Here is a 20682-nt window from a genome sequence, read left to right on the forward strand (position 1 = left end):
TTGCAAATTGAGTTTTGCTTCCAGGTTAGAAAATAATTTCTAAGATTATTTGTCACATTTTCTTTACCAACAGTATATCTAATTTTGTAATTAAATGCCTAGATCCTTGATATAATATGTTTATAGTTATGGTGTTATAGTTGAACCCTTGAGCAAATAACCATATACAGTAACTCTGTTTTAAAATATTTTGTACAGCCCATGTATTACTATTTGCAGTTGTAAACTCAATCCAAATAATTTGGTCTGTGAACGTGATATATCACCAGAAAGTACTCTAACCTGTATTTAGCTATGAATGAACACAACACCATAACTTGCCATCTTTAGATAATAACCGTTGAAAACATTGTTCCTCTGAAAGAGTTAAAACTGATATTCGGTTCTACGCTTGAGGTACACCCTCAAGACCCCTATGCTCTGCATCTTCTGGCCGCCTCAGACCTACTCCTATCCGAGCTCCGAGAGGGTCATCAAAGAGAAGTCGCCTATTCTCAGTCCTTGCCCCACAATGGTGGAATGAACTACCCACCCCAGTTAGGACAGCCGAAACCCGTCCAATCTTTCGCCGTCGACTAAAGACGCACTTCTTCAACCATTATCTGAAAAAAAAAAAAAAAATATTACAAATATTTTGTTTAATAAAAAAATACCCTTGTACTCTTCCTGATGACTTGTCGACGTACAGAACTTGTAAGTCGATTTGGTTAAAAGCGTCAGCTAAAATGTATGACTAAATGTAAATGTAAATGTATTAACTTTCTGTCAGGGGATAGTAAGTCCTCTTACTGAAGTTGAACCATAGACAATGGTCTGGTAGCCTCCTCAGACTCCAATACAGTCCCTGCTTCCATCCATTTGTTTTATCTTCTCTCTGCAGCTCTATTGAAATCCTCTGGACACAATTAACTCGCAGGCCATTCAGCCCATTCCATTAACTACTGCTGCTGTCCTTATTTTCTCTTTTCCAAACAAAGTGCGTTCCTGCCTCTTTTTTTAGAAAAGTGCCGTGGGCAGGTGTGTGTTTAAAGAGAGAGAGTGTGTGTATGTGTGTGTGTGTGTGTGTGTGTGTGTGTGTGTGTGTGTGTGTGTGTGTGTGTGTGTGTGTGTGTGTGTGTGTGTGTGTGTGTGTGTGTGTGTGTGTGTGTGTGTGTGTGTGTGTGTGTGTGTGTGTGTGTGTGTGTGTGTGTGTGTGTGTGTGTGTGTGTGTGTGTGTGTGCGTGCGTGCGTGCGTGCGTGTGTGTGTGTGTGTGTGTGTGTGCGTGCGTGTTTGTTTGTGTATGTACAGTACAACTCTGATTTCTGTTCACTGGCTGACATTATGTTTGCTGACATTATCTCCCTTCTGAGCAAGCACTTTGAGTGTCTAGAAAAGCACTATATAAATGTATAGTATGTATATAATTATTATTAATATTCTGATTGGCCGATCCAGGAGCAGTATATCTTCATCCATGATGCCTTGATGGAGGCCATTATGGGGAAGGAGACAGAGGTGGCGGCAGGCCAGCTGCACAGCTACGTTAACAGCATCCTGACACCAGGACACAGCGGGCGGACGCGCCTAGACAAACAGTTCAAGGTGGGAGGAGTCAGATGAAACCCCAGGAGGCTCACCAGACCCTCACTGGAATAAAGAGTCTGTTGCTTTAACGTAGCCAACAGAAGGGGTCCACTGTCCAGTCCCGTTAATGTAACCAACTGATATTGTTCTGATTGGAGCATCTGTTTTTATGTTTGGAGCAATCACCTAGAAGCTCTCTCTGTGAGAAGACCTTGCATGTAGTCATAGTTTTTCTGCCGAAATAAGGGAGGGCGGTTCCATCGATCACCCGTGGCATGAGAAAATGTATGGGTTATTAAACTAACTTTGTCTGTGGTTGACACAGGCCCTTTAACTTGAATGCCCATATGCCTACCAGTCGTGAGCGAATGCTGTGGATCTGAGAGGATGGCGTTACCTTAAAGTTAAAAACTCTCTCTATTGGTCTCCTTGGAGGCCAGCCAAGAGCCTAGGGAAGTTATTTAAATGGCACTAAATGTAGTTGAAGACATATTCTCTCCACCACACCCCACCCCACCCCCCTAAATGCCCTTTTCACTATGCCACTCACTGCTTCCATGGCAACAAGAGGCGTCCCATCACAGTGGAGGTTGCCAAGTCTTGATGATTAGGAAAATATCATCTGTCATTATTCCATGACACACTGCATGATTGAGTCCAGGGTCTGAGTCAAAACAATGTACTCCATTGTCATTTTAATATGTATCCCTTCAAGACTTTTTTTGGTTGTTTGCTGTTGAATATTTAATTTGTTTTCCTGTGGGCTGTTGTGTTTTTCCTTTCCCAACTTAATTTATTTGGGAGGAGGGTGGTGGGGGGGGGGGGGGGGGGTATGTATTGTTCTGAGCTGTGCTGATGGGCTGTAGTTTTGAAGATTATGATCTTGATCAGAGTTCATATACAAATTATTCAATCTTTTTTACATTACTGATGAAATGGTTTGTGATCTGGGCATTTCTTTTTACTATTGGCTTATACTGTTCATCTTTTAAATCTGTATATCTTTCTCTCTTCTTTTCACCCTCACTCTTTCTCTCTCCTCTTTCTCCTCTTATGTAGTTGGTGACCCAGTGCAATGCCAGATTTGTGGAGTGCTTCAACGCTCAGAAAGAGTGCAACAAAGAGAAAAATCGCAACTCCTCAGTTGTGCCGTGTAAGTCCCTCATTGATTCAGCTTGTTCAAATTCCAAACGGAGCTACCTGCAGCAGCAAAGACAGATAAGAGAAACAAACAACTACTTGCAAAAACAACAGATGCACTAAAAACATGTTTAAATTGTGATTAGTAGCTCATACAATGAATACATAATGACACTTTAGCTTACAGCAGGGGTTTCCAATAGGCAGCCCGTGGGCCACATCAGGCATTTTAATTTGGCCTGGCAAAGTTCTATTAATCAAAAGCAAAAGAACATTTTTAAAATGCTATGTACGTTTCTCCTATGACAATAGCGAGAAATTATTATGAAATTCGTAGCGCAGACAACTTTTATTATGAAACAGAAAACACCTCCACCAGTGCCTCCGCCTCGCCACAACATCGTATCAGCCAACGGAAGCCAAGCTTCCCCAAAAATGTGACCAATGATAATAAAATCATAATTTTTTATCTCTGTGTTATAATAATTTTCCAATAGGAGTGCGGCTGGCTGAATTTATCTACCTTCCTGGAGAAATTAACTGAGCGAGCAAAACTGCGCCCCCTCTCTATATCTTGCACAAAAAAAAAATTAGCCAATATGATCCGAGTCTCAATTGTGGTAATTTGTGGATGGTCTTTGCACATCAAAACGCCCACCAAGGGAAGCAGATGAGATTTGGCTTCAGACCAATCAAATCACATTAAAAGCTAAAAGTCATCATAGCCTTCGTTCTAGCTAGCTAAAATATAGATGGTGACGGAGATGTAGAGTTTCTGATTTCATAAAGTTACGATTTGAACAACAATTGAAAATTAAAGTAAATTAAAGGCCGACACCGCAATTGTGTATTGTTCAGACGAGAGGGAGTAAGGGAAAACGTTCTTTTAATATCGAAAACTACAAACAAACAGAATGGCTAACTGGATCGGCTAAGCGAGGGAAGCTATTTAACTATTTTGAAAGCGAAAAGGATGTCATTCCTCTACAAGTAGGGTGGGGTGAGTGCATAATCTTTTTGATTGAAAACACATACACACCTGTGTGCTTTAGCTTGGTTTATTTTATGTTTTCTTCCATCTTTGCTGAAACTGATGGTTATAGGCATGGTGGGATAGGAAGGATATGTATCTAGTCTTGACTGGGGGGCATATTTCTGCAGATTCACAGGCTTGTGATTTGTAACTTTAATCCAAAAATGTTACCTTGTATTTAATTGTGCTGTTGTAACTGATTGGAAATATATTCTGTGTTTTTGTGTGAAGAGTATTGCATTGTATTGCATGGGTAGAACCTTAATGGGAACTAATTCATACTATACAATTACAACGCTGTTATTGTAATGCTTTTTGGTAACAATACGTTTGTTTAAAGCATTTTGTAAGGCAGTCCGTTCTGTGATTTGAAGAGGTTGTTGCCCAGTAAATGCACTTGAGATCAACCTGAACATCTGCATTATTTGCCAAACCGAGACGAGACACTGTGACTGTCATGTAACATTTGTTGTTACATGCAATATGATATTTGGACTCCAGTTTAATGAATCCAAACATAGACGATGTGGTTGAATTTATTCCGCCACTTTGTAACACTTTCTTTTCTAACACTTTCTTTGAGCTCTGTTAGTGAAACCATGCCGCTATCGGCCTTATACTGTAGCATAACAGTCCCATATTGCAATGGGTTTGCATTTATAAAAAATATAAATGTATACAACCTGACTTGGCACCCTCAGTCATTTTACCCCAGCAACGCCACTGGAGCGGAGATGCCTCTTTTCGCATTGACACGCTCTGATTTCCATCCCATGGTTTTTGCTTGATCCGAATATAATTTTTATTTTGTATCAACTTTTTCTCCCATTTTCTATTTTTCTCCCATCCCAATTTCGTATTGTCCAATTCTACCCTCCCCTGTCTCGAACGCTGTTAGGCCATGCCTCCCACTGGCTGGCTGCAATGTGGACGAAGCCTTGCATCACGTGTCCCCTCCGGTACACGAGGAGGCAGCCGTCGCATCTTTTCACCTGCACAGCGCAATCTCTCAGTGGCGAGGAGTAGCTCGTGGGAGGCTCACGCTGCCCCCGTCACCTCCTGATTCTGCTGCGCAGGCGCACCAACCGACCTGTAGGAGTCGCTGTCCACAACGTCCGATCCCCACCCACCAGCTTCCCACCCCTAACACTGCCAATTGTGTTAGTATGAACGACCAGCCAAGCTGGTAGCAATGCCGAGAGCTGGGCTCGAACCCAGCATCTCCTGCATTAGTGGCGAGCGCCTTGCCCACTGCACCACTTGATCCGAATATTATAATTTTATTTTTAAAAGAGCATTTTGGTTGATAGACTTGTTTTGGCGTTTTCAAAGGTGTTTGAAATGTATGCTAATTGTTACGTTTGAAGCGGTCCTGCGTATCTAGTTTCCATTCGGTACTAGCCTGTTTTTATTTGTGTTAAACAAACTAGTGTTGCGCTTCTCTGCCTTGGATAATTAAATGTTTTATTTCATGAAAGTCTAGGCCTGCGTTAAAGTGTTTCCAGCAGTAGGCTATAATTGTGCAAATTGAATGCTCCTTCATATAACAAAAAAACTAAAATGGTTATTGAATGTTACATTTGGACTTGCATTTCATGCAACTGAGCTTCGCAAAATAAACTCGGTTCTTCTCACGTAGCATATGTCTTAATTTTGAATGAGGGAGGGGTGAGGGGGTCAGGGTTGGCCCGCCAAGTCATTTGAATCCTAGAAAGTGGACCTGGCAGAAAATGTATTGGGAACCCCTGGCTTACAGTATTTACGCAGAAGGAAATAAGATCATGTAATAAACTGATAAAGCAGCCAAGCAACAATATAAAGTCACAGAATACAATGCAGTATGTTGAGTATACTGTACATATTGTTGTAGTTTTAGTGTCCAGATTTCATTGTGTACTCATCTTCATTCTCTCTCTCTCTCTCTCTCTCTCTCTCTCTCTCTCTCTCTCTCTCTCTCTCTCTCTCTCTCTCTCTCTCTCTCTCTCTCTCTCTCTCTCTCTCTCTCTCTCTCTCTATCTCTCTCTCTCTCTCTATCTCTCTCTCTCTCTCTTTCTCTCTCTCTGAACAGCGGAGCGGGCAAGGGTGGGGTTGGCACCTTTGCCTGGCATGAAAGGCACCGATTACATCAACGCCTCTTACATCATGGTCAGAACCTTCACATCTTCTCTATCAATCATTGAACATTCCATCCTGTGGAAATGGTCATTTTCCCATTGCTTTGATGGGTCTTAAGTTTCAAGTTTCAAGTGTATTTGTCACATACATTATAAGTACAGTGTACAGTCAATGCAATGAGATGCACTTTGCCCTGGCACTCTCTCAGCCCTTAAAAACATATAAATAATAACATAAACTGACCTGAGAATAACAACAACAACATACAATAAAAACAATAGCAGCATCTAATAAAATTAAATAAAGTTTAAAAACAATTAAAAGAACAATAAGAACATACCATAAAAGTGTAACCCGTGTGTTATGGCTGTGTTGTGTTCTGGTGTGCGTGTGACGACATTAACCAGGCAGGAGGCAGTACTGGGTCTCAGGATCATTTACTGGCAATCTGTGTGATACACATCCGATGTACAAAACGTTACTGTAGGTTTGGTGTGCAGTTGCCTGTTTTCACCTCCTTTGTATCCATGACAACTGTCTCAAATTATTACACAATTATTGTATTGTGTTTAGCAAAAACAACATTTTATTCCATAAACAATCTTAACAAAAATATCAAATATGATCCATAGTACATTTCTATAACAAATATGATTATAAAACATATTATAATCACAAACAGTATCACTCTTAACATTCAATTAAAGCTTCAGTAACATTAGAATAACATGTAACTCTGTTGAGTTATAATACCATTAACACCAGCCAGACTCAACTTACATAGCTGAACTGGTGTGGTTTAGCTACTGTATAAGGCTATTAAACCTACAGCCTTTCATTTCACAGTAAAATCATGTAAAACGTTTTCAAAAGAAACAGACACAAACATCTCCATACCTGTGTGATACACATCCGATGTACAAAACATTACTGTAGGTTTGGTGTGCAGTTGCCTGTTTTCACCTTCTGACAAACACAAGAATGACAAACCGTCAGCTGTGTGTGTGAATACACGTAATGAGAAATATTGCGAAATATGCTATTGCTAGGTACCGAATTATAACGTTATAAATCTAACGGTCGTTAGCCCATCAAGACTAAACTAATAAAGACTGGGTTAGTGATCTTGGATCCGAACAGAATGTACACAGAGTGAATGGAATATTTAACGGAACATGTAGCCATAAGCAGATAATGTTTTTAGAGCACAAATTACAACTGTTATAAGTGTTTATCAGCGGAGATTAACCGACGCAGCTCACCTCTTTTTGTCTCCATGATAACTGTGGTCGAGCCCCGTGAAATAGCGCGTAATGACACTGTCACGCAATGTCACAGTGGTTGCACTCAGCATCCACACCAAACCACAGAACAACACAGATAACAACACAGGTAGGAGATTCCAACAAAACAATGAAACAGGGGTGTTTCGACGAAATTCACAAGGGGAACATATTAACCTATTACAAAAGCACAGATGAATAATAAATAAAAAATCCATAGCTTCTACATGTACAAGCACTACTGTTCAGTATTCTGACCACCTGGGGGTAAAAACTATCTCTGAGGCGGGAGGTCCGAGCTCTGATGCTCTGTAGACGCTTCCCCGAGGGGAGATAAGAGAAAAGGCAGTGTGCTGGGTGACTGGTGTCCTTCATAATACAGAGTGCTTTCTTCATGTAGTGGGTGGTGTAGATATGACCTGTAACTGTGGTAATGGTGATCCTATGATTTTAGATGCTGTTCTCACTATCCTCATCAGGTGTTTATGATCCTGAGCGGTGGTGTTGCCAAACCATACTATTGTGGACCGGTAGAAATTGATGAGGGTTTTTGTTGACATACCATGCTTCTTGAGACACCTCAGAAAATACAGTCTCTGTTGTGCCTTTTTAATGACACAACTGATGTTCAGTGACCAGGAGAGAGAGTCTGAGATCTGGATGTCCAAGAACTTGTAGCTATTTACAATTTCAACAATGGTGTTATTTATGAAAAACAGCTAACTGAGCAGTTTTGTTTTTCCTAAAAACAATGATGAGCTCCTTTGTTTTCTCAACATCTAGGGACAGATTGTTGTTGTGACACCATATGGACAGGTCCTTCACCTCATCTCTATATGCGACTTTGTTGTTGTTTGTGATACGCCCAATTACTGTGGTATCGTCCGCAAATTTCACAATGCTGTTGGTATGATGTTTGGCCACACTGTACAGACTGTAAAGTAAGAAGTAAGGGACTGAGACAACAGCTTTGTGAAGCACCGGTATTCAGAAGTGTGGTAGATGAGTAGCTGTTTCCAACTCTTACTGTCTGGAGTCGGCCTGTCAGAACGTCATAATAGCCACCTGCAGGTGGAATTGCAGAGGCCAATATCTGTCAGTTTAGACACCAGATGAGATGGTATGATTGTATTAAAGGCGCTGCTGTAGTCAATAAACAGCATTCTGACATACTGTATGTGTTTTTGCACTCTAGTTGTTTCAACACAGTATGTAAGGCCAGTGATACAGCATCATCCTCAGATCTATTTGACCGATAAGCAAACTTTAATGGGTCAATATTGACAGATATATTACGGTTTATATATGTCTTATCCAGGTTCCCAAAGCATTTCATTATTACGAGGTCAGGGCTACAGGTCTGTAATCATTCAAACAGGATGCAGGTGTTTTTTTGGGAACAGGCACAATAATGGATTTCTTAAAACATGTAGGAACCATACAGAGAGACAGTGACAGGTTAAAAATGTCTGTAAAAACAGAGGTCAGCTGACAGGATTTAAGAACACGAGATGGAATGCCATCCGGGCCAGCAGCTTTGCCTGCTTTTACAGATTTAAAAACGCGACTCACGTCAACCTCTGTCACCTGATGTGTTGTCTCGTTGGGTGGAACCGCAGCCAGAATCTGTGCGGATCTTTCTTTCAGTCTCATGCGTACATCGCTGTGAATCCATGGTTTTTGGTTAGTGTAGGAGCGAATAGTCAGAGTGGGAATACATACATCTACACAGAATTTAACATAGTCTGTAACTGTATCCGCGTACTCACTCAGGTTAGTGGGGTCTCTGAAAACTAACCAGTCTGTTCATTCAAAACAGCCCTGCAGTTTAAGCTCTTCCTCCGCTGACGAGCACTGGGCTGTCTTCAAGGTGGGTTTCTCCCTCTTAGCCCCCTGCCTGTAAGCAGGTAGCAAGAGCACGGATGAATGGTCTGATTTCCCCAAATGAGGCCGTGGAATAGACCTGAACGCTCCCCCTTATGTTGAAATAGCAGTGGTCTAGAGTCTCGTTTGCCCCTGGTGTGACAATTAACATGCTGGTAATATTTTGGTAGCACTGATTTAAGATTACAGTGATTGAAATCCCCCGACACGGTGGAAATGGCCTGCGGGTGCTGGTTCCCATGGAGCGCCTCCAGAGCTACCGCAGCATTGCCTTGTGGTGGAATGTAAACAGCAGTTAGCAGGACAGAGGGACATTCTCTCTGTGAGTAGAATGGACGGCACTTGATAGTAAGGTGTTCAAGAGCCGGCGAACAGGAGTGGGAAATGACCTCCACATCAGTACACCACGAGTTGTTCACCAGAAGATGTTCAGCCAAAGCACCAATCACTGGCTTCCTGTGTTAATGTCTAGTAACACAAAAGGCAGACAAATCAGGAGGCAGGCAGCTACAAATACTATGTGTATGTACAACTACCTTGGGTTATTTTGTCTTTAACATCAGAATGTGAAGATACCAGTGCACACTATCCATTCCAAATGACACACTACGATTTGAATAGCCAGTGTCTACTGTACAACCACAATTAACTAGGGGTGTAACGGTACACAAAAACCACGGTATGGTACGTACCTCGGTTTTGAAGTCACGGTTCGGTACGGGTTTTCGGTACAGTGGGGGAAAGTTTGGCTTTCCATGTTCCACTCAGGGCTGATGTGTAGGGCTGTCAACGAATATTCTATATTGAAATTAATAATCGATAATAATAAAAAAAAATTTAATAATAAAAATAAGTATGAAAAAAACAGCCCCCGGTGGGCGGTCGTTAGTGGTTAACATACCGTTGTATTCGTTCGGTACACAGCCGTTCGGTACGGTACGGTACACACTGAAACGGTTCGGTATGGATACGTGTACCTTTACACCCCTACAATTAACCATTGTTTCATGTTATCAATCGTATCACTACAATCTTAGAACCAAATGCCTTTTCCTGTGAAATATGTAATCACCTTTTCTTTTTTTTTCAAAAGTACATGCAACACTAGTCACTGTAACAGACATGATGGAGAACTGCAGCAGTCCCAGTATGGGCTGGACATCAGGCTCACTGTCTGTCTGCTGTATCAGCTGTGTGGAGCCGTAACGTGAGCCTTGACCTGTTCTTGTCTCACACCTCAGGGTTACTACCGGAGCAACGAGTTCATCATTACCCAGCATCCCTTGCCCCACACCACGAAAGACTTCTGGAGAATGATCTGGGACCACAACGCTCAAATCATTGTGATGCTACCGGACAACCAGGGACTGGTGAGCGACACGCACATTTATCCCATAAGAACCCACACCCATCTCTCCTTCAAGGAAAATTATGAGGGGCATAAGACTGACTAAATAGACTACAAAGAACACATTTGTTTTCAAAATAGCACCCCCTAATGGCAAAGATCTGAAATGTTACATATATGTCACATTGGGCATTAATGGTTAAACTTAAATGTGACATATATGTCACATTGGGCGTTAATCATTAAATGTATTCCTCATTGCAAAATAAATCAAGCTGACAATCTCTTTCTGTTTGTCTTTTTATTTGCATTTCCTCAAACTATAACTTTCCTTGTTCTGTTTCCCATAACTTTCCCTTCGGTTTAAAAAGAAAAACACAACATTTTGCTGAACACAACTGAACTTTCCCTTCGGTTTTACAACACAACATTTAGCTGAACACAACTGAACTTTCCCTTCGGTTTTACAACACAACATTTAGCTGAACACAACTGAATAAAAATAAATAAGACTGCCTCATATTGGAGGTCTTCTCAAAAAAAACATTTTTCAAGAAGGGTTTAGAAACAATGTTAGATTTTAGCACCATGTTTAAACCCTAGGCCAAATGGAAAGATTTGAAACAATTTCTTTGGGTACTACATGGCACTATAGGGTACTACATGGCACTACATGGTACTACATGGTACTACATGGCACTACATGGCACTACAGGGTACTACAGCAGAAGCAGACACACACTCATGCCGCACACGCCCACACTTATGGCCAAAAAGGAAAGGTCACTTTAAATTAGTATAACAACAGTAACAGTATATTGGGCGGCTACGTGGCGTAGTGGGCAAGGCACTCGCCACGAATGACGGAGACGCTGGGCTTGCCTGTTCGAGCCCAGCGCTCCACATTGCTTTCAGTTTAGCTGGTCGTTCATACTAATACACATTGGCCGTATTAGGGGGTGGGAAACTGATGGGTGGGGATCGGGCGTTGTGGACAGCGACTCCTACAGGTCGGTTGGTGCGCCTGCGCAGTAAAATCAGGAAGTGTCGGGGGCAGCGTGAGCCTCCCACGCGTTACTCCTCGCCACTGAGAGATCGAGCTGCGCAGGTGAAAAGATGCGACTGCTGTTACCTCAAGTACCGGAGGGGACTTGTGCTATGTATGACTTAGTCCACATTGCAGCCGGCTTGTGGGAGGCAAGAAACAGCGTTCGTGACAGGGGAGGGTTGAATTGGATGATACGAAATTGGGATGGGAGAAAATATAGAAAATGGGAGAAAAAGTGGATAAAAAAAAAAAAAAAAAACAGTAACAGTGTATTGCACTACCTAAGCTACCTAGCATGTCCTATATGCCCTGTAAATAACTATGTACAGATACCGCAATGTCCCACCATGTTACCTGTTACCTGTTACCTGTTTATTGCACAATGTTGTTTTTTATTGGATTATATTACATGTTGTAAGGTACCACTGTATTGCACATCGTTGCGGGCAAGACCACCCGCATTTCATTGTATACTTGTATGCCGTGACAAATAAAACTCTTGACTTGACTTGACTACAGGGCATTACATGGTACTACATGGCACTACATGGTACTACATGGTACTACATGGCACTACATGGCACTACAGGGTACTACATGGCACTACAGGGTAATACATGGCACTACAGGGTAATACATGGCACTACAGGGTACTACATAGCAATACAGGGTACTACATTGAAATATGACTGATATTTGTTTTAATATGCTTTGAACAATTGAACAATATAAAAATAAAATATATTAACTAAATATCATAGAATCAGACAAATTAACTGAGCAGATCATAATAATTGTTCTTATTGTAACATATCTGTTACATTACATTTTCATGAACATTTTAAGGTTAAATGCCCGGTGTGACGTATGTGGCACAGCGATTTGGCCTGCCTACCACCGCAGAGACACTGGTATCGAATCCAGCTGTCAGCGGTACCTTCGGCTTGGTCGGTCGTCTATATTAACCAATTGGCAGTGTTAGCGGGTGGGAAGCCGGCGGGGTGTGTATCCTGGTTGTTGTAAACAGCGACTCCTACAGGTCAGTCGGGGCGCCTGCTCAGCGAGGGAGGGAGGTGGGGGAAGTAGTGTGAGCCTCCCACGCGTTACGCTCCCCCAGTGAGAGTCCTCGCTGTCAGGTGAAAAGAAGCGGCTGGCTGACTCCACATGTATCGGAGGGGACATGTGATAGTATCTATCAACCCTCCCTAGACCGGCAAGTGGGGGGCAAATGCGCGCAACGACCAGGAAGGGGAGGGGGGAATTGGCATAACGACTAAATTGGGATGGGAGAAAAATACAGAAAAAGTAGATACAAAAAAACATGTTATGTAAGCATTATAATTCTTAAATGGGCACATCTTACCTTTTAGCAACAATAATCTAGCTTTTGAATGCTAGCTACTTCTGTCAGCTAAGTCACCACCATCAATCAGCATTGTGGAAAGGTGGTTATGGGAGCACAACATCACATGACCTGTCACATGACCCACCAGGATGTTCCACCGGTGTCCCTTTGGGACTTCATGAGGTAAAATCAAGGATAAAGCTTTATATGGAAATTTCATAAAGTACATGTAAAAGTACATGTGACACCTGTGTCACTGTGGGTCCTTATTATACACACATATACACACATACATTCATACATACATGTACATACATACTGTAAGATTGAGCTGTTTTCAGCTTTAATTGCCTTCACCGCTCTTGTCTCTGCGTTGTGTTTTGTTTGCTAGGAACACATTTGAAAGTAGGGGTGGGAATCACCACTCACGATACGATACTATCATGATACTTGAGTCACGATACGATAGTATTGCGATACTAAATATATTGCGATATGCTGAGTATTGCGATATTAATATTGCGATATATTGAGATTTATTACCTTTTTTCAACTGCAAAGTAAAACTTTGTCAACATGTTTTATCTAATAAAATAAAGTTCAGTCTGTTCATCTCACTTCAATCATTTTTATTGCAGAACATGGTATTTTCTCAAGCAGACAGATGTAAACACTGTGTTGCATGTACCTGACAAACTGAACTGTTTGTATTACAGTCATATTCCAACTTAACTGAATGCACATGTGTGCGTGTGTGTGGACTACTGTACTATTACAGGTATTGAAATGAACAATGCAACTTCCTTGTACAAAAAGAAAATATAAAATTAATATATATTTTTTTAATGAATAATTTAATATCGATACTTGGCGTCCCTGTATCGATACAGTATCGCCACGCAAAGTATCGCGATACTACTACGTATCGATTCCCCCCCCCCACCCCTATTTGAAAGCGCTTAGGATAAAAGCGCTATATAAATGCAACATTTACCATTTTTATCTCTCTCTCTTCCTCTCTGTCTGCTGTCTCGTGAGAAACTGGAGTCTGCCGAAAAGCCCTGAGCTTTTCTGTCGTTTCATTATCTTAAAAATTTAGCTCTCTGTCCTTGAAGCCCTGCCTAACTCACCTCGTAGCCTATCGACCTCACCTCTCCCCTAGAAGAGAGACCCCTTTCTTATCGATTGTTATGATATCCCCCCTGGTTGCTTGGCAACTTTAACCTCGGGCCTCCAGCCTTATCGGTCTCACCAAAAACCACCAAAACAAACTTCAAACCACCACCATGTTACAGGCCCAAATTAACGGTGTTTAACATACGTAATTATCCTGTTATAATCATAACGAACACCACCCATATCCTTCAATACATACATAAATACATACATAGATGCATACACACATGCATGCATATGTGTCCCTGACCAGCAATTGTGGCCACATGTCTCCATTTTCATTTTCCAGATCTTTCCAGATTGTGAAAGTACAGAATGTAATCTTTAAAATGATGTGTCATACGTTGAAATCTGAAATCTTGAAAGAGAAATCGTTTCTCAAAGGGAGGCCAAAATGTAACACTTCTGCCAGTTTGGGCTGGGCGTGAACAATACTCCCCCAGCCACTCCTCTCACCTGAATAGCATTAACATAATTACATTTACAATTAGTCATTTTGCTGACGCTTTTATCCAAAGCGACTTCTCTACGACTTTTTTAATTAAGTGCTGTCACAGTAAATTCTGTCATGACTGTCAAAATAGCTGTTAAACACAGACATAGTGGTGAGAGCATTAACATAATCATAGTTAGATAGTGGTGAGAGCACTAACTATCACCATAGTTACATAGTGGTGAGAGCACTAACTATAATCATAGTTACATAGTGGTGAAAAAGCACTAACTATAATCATAGTTACATAGTGATGAGAACACTAACTATAATCACAGTTACATAGTGGTGAGAGCACTAACTATAATCACAGTTACATAGTGGTGAGAGCAATAACTATAATCACATTCACAGTTACATAGTGGTGAGAGCACTAACTATAGTCACAGTGATATGGTTGGACTTCCGTGTTGGCAGCCACTGTCGGCGTAGTTTTATTAAATCTAGACACCAATCGAAAGCCAGGGGTCTGCTCCTTCTCACTGGAGTAGCTGAGGCGAAACCTGTACGGATCGAGAGAGGAAGTGTGTAAGATTGTTGTCTGTGTGACCCCATGCTGTGTTTATCTGCTTTTGGAAGGAGGACCCTGCTGTGTGCTATAACCCCTGATCGTATGAGAACCCGCATGTGTATCGACCCCTGCTTGTCTGACGTCTCATCTCCCGGATCATCCCCCGCCCGTAGGAGAACCACTCTCTGTGTACCGAACCCCGCTAACGGACCAAGATGCTTCTCTTGAATTACGGACTGGCTGACGATCACACTAACCCCTCCTTTTCCCTTAAAAAGCATTAAAACGGCTGTTAAACTTGCTTCTACTTTGTGCCGTGTGTATTTTGTTAAATCCAATCTGGTGACAGCTCATAACACCCCAGAGTCTGTCACATAATGGTGGAGAATGCGGGCAACGTATTCTGATTGGATTGAACAATTTACACACGCAAATAGCCGTTAGATTCGGGGACCAAGCCCTGGTCACCCGAAGCAACGTAACTATGACAACCACCAGCGGAATAGACGGGCTCCTCACACAGCTGATTAATAATAATCAACAGCAGGAGCAGCGTCATACCCAGAGCATGCAGCAACAGCAATATAACCTAGAACAGTATATGACTGCCCTGTTCAAACAAATGAATGAACTGCGGGAGGAATTGCGAGCGACCTGCGGAGCACGCCCGGAGCGAGAGGAGGAGAGTCGAACGCCCCTCGCATACCCAGCACGCTTCCTGGTAAAGCAAGCGGCCACGGATGACATGGAAGCTTTCCTGCGCACGTTTGAGCACACGGCTCAACGGGAGAGCTGGCCGAAGATAACTTGGCGTAATTCGTAGCACCGTTTCTGACAGGTGTGGCACAGAATGCCTACCAGGACATGTCAGAGTGGAGAACGGTGACATACGCCGTAATCCTCCATAGACTCGGTTATTCTCTGGTAACCAGAGCCCAACGGTACCATGACTGGGGTTATGATCCCACCATATCCCCCAGAGCCCAAATGTATGACCTCACCACTCACCAGGATCACGAATAGCTGGCTGTTGGCAGAGCCCCAGGCCTTAACTGCAGTTAATAGTTGCGGAACCCGAAATGCCCCACACTTTGAGAACCACTGCCCCAACTCAACTGCTCTTCTTCACATCTATCCCTCTCTCTCTTTCCATGTCCTCTCCTTCTCTTCTCTCCATCTTTTCTCTCTCTCTCTTTCTCCCCCTGTGAAGGCGGAGGATGAGTTTGTGTACTGGCCCAGTCGGGAGGAGGCCATGAACTGTGAGGCCTTCACTGTTACCCTCATCAGTAAAGACCGGCTGTGTCTGTCCAACGAGGAGCAGATCAGCATCCACGACTTCATCTTGGAAGCCACGCAGGTCAGCCTGTGTGTGTGTGTGTGTGTGTGTGTGTGTGTGTGTGTGTGTGTGTGTGTGTGTGTGTGTGTGTGTGTGTGTGTGTGTGTGTGTGTGTGTGTGTGTGTGTGTGTGTGTGTGTGTGTGTGTGTGTGTGTGTGTGTGTGTGTGTGTGTGTGTGTGTGTGTGTGTGTGTGTGTGTGTGTGTGTGTGTGTGTGAGTGAGTGAGTGAGTGAGTGAGTGAGTGAGTGAGTGAGTGAGTGAGTGAGTGAGTGAGTGAGTGAGTGAGTGAGTGAGTGAGTGAGTGAGTGAGTGAGTGAGTGAGTGAGTGAGTGAGTGAGTGAGTGAGTGAGTGAGTGAGTGAGTGAGTGAGTGAGTGAGTGAGTGAGTGAGTGAGTGAGTGAGTGAGTGAGTGAGTGAGTGAGTGAGTGAGTGAGTGAGTGAGTGAGTGAGTGAGTGAGTGAGTGAGTGAGTGAGTGAGTGAGTGAGTGAGTGAGTGAGTGAGTGAGTGAGTGAGTGAGTGAGTGAGTGAGTGAGTGAGTGAGTGAGTGAGTGAGTGAGTGAGTGAGTGAGTGAGTGAGTGAGTGAGTGAGTGAGTGAGTGAGTGACGTTTACAGGCTTCCTTGTTTACTGTTCAGATGTACTCATCAGTTGATGATCTGATTGCTTCTCACTGACATCATTCAGTGATCTCTCTCTCTCTCTCTGTCTGGCCACTAGGACGACTATGTGTTGGAGGTGCGTCACTTTCAGTGCCCCAAGTGGCCCAATCCCGACGCGCCCATCAGCAGCACTTTCGAGCTCATCAACGTCATCAAGGAGGAAGCAGCCACCCGGGACGGCCCCACCATCGTCCACGACGAGTCAGTAGGACATTTCCTCTCTCACTCTGTCACCGGTTTGCCATGAGAAAAAGCTAGAGATAATTGTATACATTATACTAAGTCTGTTTACAGGACAAATCAATTGTATACATTATACTAAGTCTGTTTACAGGACAAATCCTCATGACACATTGGTAACCGCTTGCTGCTGGTTATTTGCGTCCTCAACTATACAAACAGTTATAGCTGTCAGAGGAGAGCAACAATTTTTGAGGATCAAGAAAACATTTTGGGGCTTGAGAAACAAGTAAACATTACGATATAAACCACATTTTCTCATTCACAATATAAATATTTACCTTTATTGGTTATAATACTAAAACAATGAAATCACTCTGTCAAATATTATGAACCTACAGTTTGGCTGTTATTACTGATAGTTGTATCTTAAGTAGGTGGCTACAATGGGGGGGAGGTCACAGTGGAACCTCACTCCACAGGTCTATTCCTTAGTAACACAGCAAATCCAACAAGTGACAGCCCCAGGCAGGTACCCTGGGAAGCTGTCCAATTAAAGTTAATGAAGGTGTCTTTAATATTGACACACGTTGGTGTTGTTGAATGACAACACATGCCAGCTTCACACACATGTATATTCATTTGAATAATGAAGATTGCTTGTCGCATTCCATGAGAAGAAAGTGACTAATTGAGCATTCCAGTTTGTTACTAACAGTGTAGCCCCACTCGGAGACATGTAAGAGATGTAATTGCCTGCATACTCATTATCCAGCGAGATGTGGTTGTTAGCCAGCGCATCTCCTTTGCACTTGACAGCGCTGCTAATAGAAGAAGAGACCCTTTTCATTGTGAGTGCGCCCCCCATATTCCCCTGAGGTAGACTTCAGTAGACTGTTGTTCCCTGGGTAGATTCACTTGCTACTGGTCTTTAGACTCGAGGCTGGTCTAAACGGTCTAATCTCCTAGCTGAGCCACTGTCATGACAGCTCAAGAGTTGAGCAAGTTTAGGCCTACATGGAGAGGGAGGGTCACTCTGGAGTTTTTGTTTGTGTTATTAATTTAAAAACACACATCAAAAACACAGTATATACTGACACACACGTGGTACATAACCTCAACAGAATCTCAGACAGTGTAAAGAAACTGTGCAAGACACGTACAGTAGGCAGTAGACATGACACACTGCACAGATTAAGTGAGTGGACATATACTGTACACACTAATACTAGAGTGCCGCACGTGAACTTCAGTCTGCATGGTGTTCTTGTGTAGCTCAATGAGTAAGACACTAACAGGGCCACTGGTACAGGTTTCCCACTGGTGCCACCCATGTATAATGTATAAAGCAGGTCCAGTGGCAGCTGTATGCTACTGTATGTTCTTTGTGAAAATGCTCTTTTTCTTATAGCACAAAAAAAATTATGAGTGTCATTCCTGCTAAGAAGGACCGTTACTTCCTCTAGCAGTCACTTTTCAAACCCAGTATTAAAAGCATGATACAAATTCTCAATGGTCTGTGACTTTTTCAGGATAGCGTGTGTAGGACTTGACTCAATATTGTTAACTATACCAAATACTTGACTTATCTTTTGAAGGGCCAAGCTAATCCGTGTATCCCCATGTCTGCCTGTTCAGGTTGGGTGCGGTGTCGGCCGGCATGCTGTGTGCCCTCTCCACCCTCTGGCAGCAGCTGGAGAGCGAGAGCGCAGTGGACGTCTATCAGGTGGCCAAGATGATCAACCTCATGAGACCCGGGGTCTTCACAGATATTGTGAGTTCATTCATCCTAATCACATCATCATGTTTAAATAATATCCCTTGTTACACTATATACTGTCCTATCTGTGTACATTGACCATATTCAGGGTGGAAAATAATCCCATTAATATGTTGTTAGAACACGACATACAGCTATAATGATTCCTTCCCGTGTTGAGTCACCCTGCTCATTTTGGGTTGGACACCATGGGATGTAATTTGTGTTAAAGCCTATGTATTATTATGCCTGCTGACTGTATGGCCATATGCTCCTCTGGCAACACCACAAAACATAGATCTCATTTTGTAGAGCCTTAGGTAGCCTACTGTAGACTGGAAATAATAACAATGTCTGGACAGGATTCGCTAATGATGTCATCAATCTAGGGTGATATGTTTTAAAACAGTTGGAGGAATGGCAGTTGGCTCTCAAACAATTCATATTGCCCTTGGATTTATGACACAATTTGAGGCAGTGAATCCTGAAACCCACACTTTTACCAATCGGTAATATTGACATGTTCACCCACAATTTGACTAAATTTGATGTATTGTTTGGCGGTGTTGCCCTCCCTGCCTTTAACATCTTTCTATATTTGTCTCTCCTCCTGTCCACAGGACCAGTACCAGTACCTTTACAAAGCTCTGCTGAGTATGGTCAGCTCGAAGGAGAATGGCTCTAGCCTCCTGACCAAGGACATGAATGGAACCATGGCCTCCATGTCCGACCAGTCAGACCAGGCTGAGAGCATGGAGTCTCTGGTCTGAGGGGCCCCACATGTCTGGAGCAGGGCGGTCCCAAGGGCCAGACAACCCTATGCTGAGACAGAGGCACTTAACTTTGTAAAACATCAAGGAACTATTGTGGACAAGACTTTTTGAGGCCTTTTTTGCCAGACTCTTGGTTAAGACAAATAACCTGATTACTTTTTTACACTGATAAAAAGTTTTTGATATTTATTTTTTTTCCGCCATTTTATGTCTTAATGTTCACCTACTGAAGGGTTTGCACCTACGTTTTTGAGTTCCACGACGACAGCGATGACAAACACTTTCTGTCTTTTCTGGTTTGCACTATATAATGTCAGTGTTACTGCCTATACTAAGCTGATCCACTTGGCTCTCTTCTCCACTCAAGCTCTAATTAGTTTAGATTTTTACATTCCATGCTCAAAGCCCTCACCCAACTGCTTCTGTGAAGAACACTGCTCTGGCTGCCCCCTACTGGTAACACTTATCCGTGTTACTCATAATACTGTACCACTCACTTAAAGCAAGAACCTAAATCATGGTTCCTGTTGTCACAAGCAAGGGGTGTTGTTGTTTCATTACTTACTTTGTTTTATTTATCACCTCGTTTTCATGATCCCTCCTATTATTCAAACCTACGTCGGAATACCTAAAGGTGGTATAATAAGCTACTGTGAACTTTTATTATTTCTTTGTATTATTCATGTTATTATGCTTTTTAATATATGGAAATACTATATGTATACATATATAAATATATCCATATCATAATAACGTTGTGATTTTGTACATGTCCTTCATCATCTCCCACATCGGGACTATTGATCTCCACGGGCAGACTGGATCCAATCGATCACCACTCAGCTTAACATCACAATTTTTTCTTCACACACACACAACAGTAACCACCTCTGTTATCACTGTCCTCTCTTGTAATGCTGCTAAGTCATCCAGACTCACACACACACATACATACATACATACATACATACATACATACATACATACATACATACATACATACATACATACATACATACATACATACATACATAC

The 20682-nt window shown here is 42.5% G+C and overlaps 1 protein-coding gene across 1 annotated transcript in view; it reads left to right on the top strand.

Moving 5' to 3' along the window:
- The window catches only part of LOC311230238 (receptor-type tyrosine-protein phosphatase gamma-like), a 667161-nt gene extending 646785 nt beyond the window's left edge, over positions 1-20376 (top strand). Inside the window, exons 22-29 of the mRNA XM_084316451.1 lie at positions 1436-1582; positions 2624-2717; positions 5806-5882; positions 10261-10389; positions 16151-16297; positions 16994-17136; positions 18754-18889; positions 19495-20376. Of these exons, the coding sequence (XP_084172577.1) occupies positions 1436-1582; positions 2624-2717; positions 5806-5882; positions 10261-10389; positions 16151-16297; positions 16994-17136; positions 18754-18889; positions 19495-19644 (1023 nt within the window). The 3' untranslated portion in view covers positions 19645-20376. The remainder of the gene's footprint in view (positions 1-1435; positions 1583-2623; positions 2718-5805; positions 5883-10260; positions 10390-16150; positions 16298-16993; positions 17137-18753; positions 18890-19494) is intronic.
- Positions 20377-20682: the final 306 nt, after the last annotated feature.

The sequence above is a fragment of the Notolepis coatsorum genome (genome assembly GCF_963971535.1).
Source record: "Notolepis coatsorum genome assembly, chromosome: 6".
NCBI lineage: Eukaryota > Metazoa > Chordata > Actinopteri > Aulopiformes > Paralepididae > Notolepis > Notolepis coatsorum.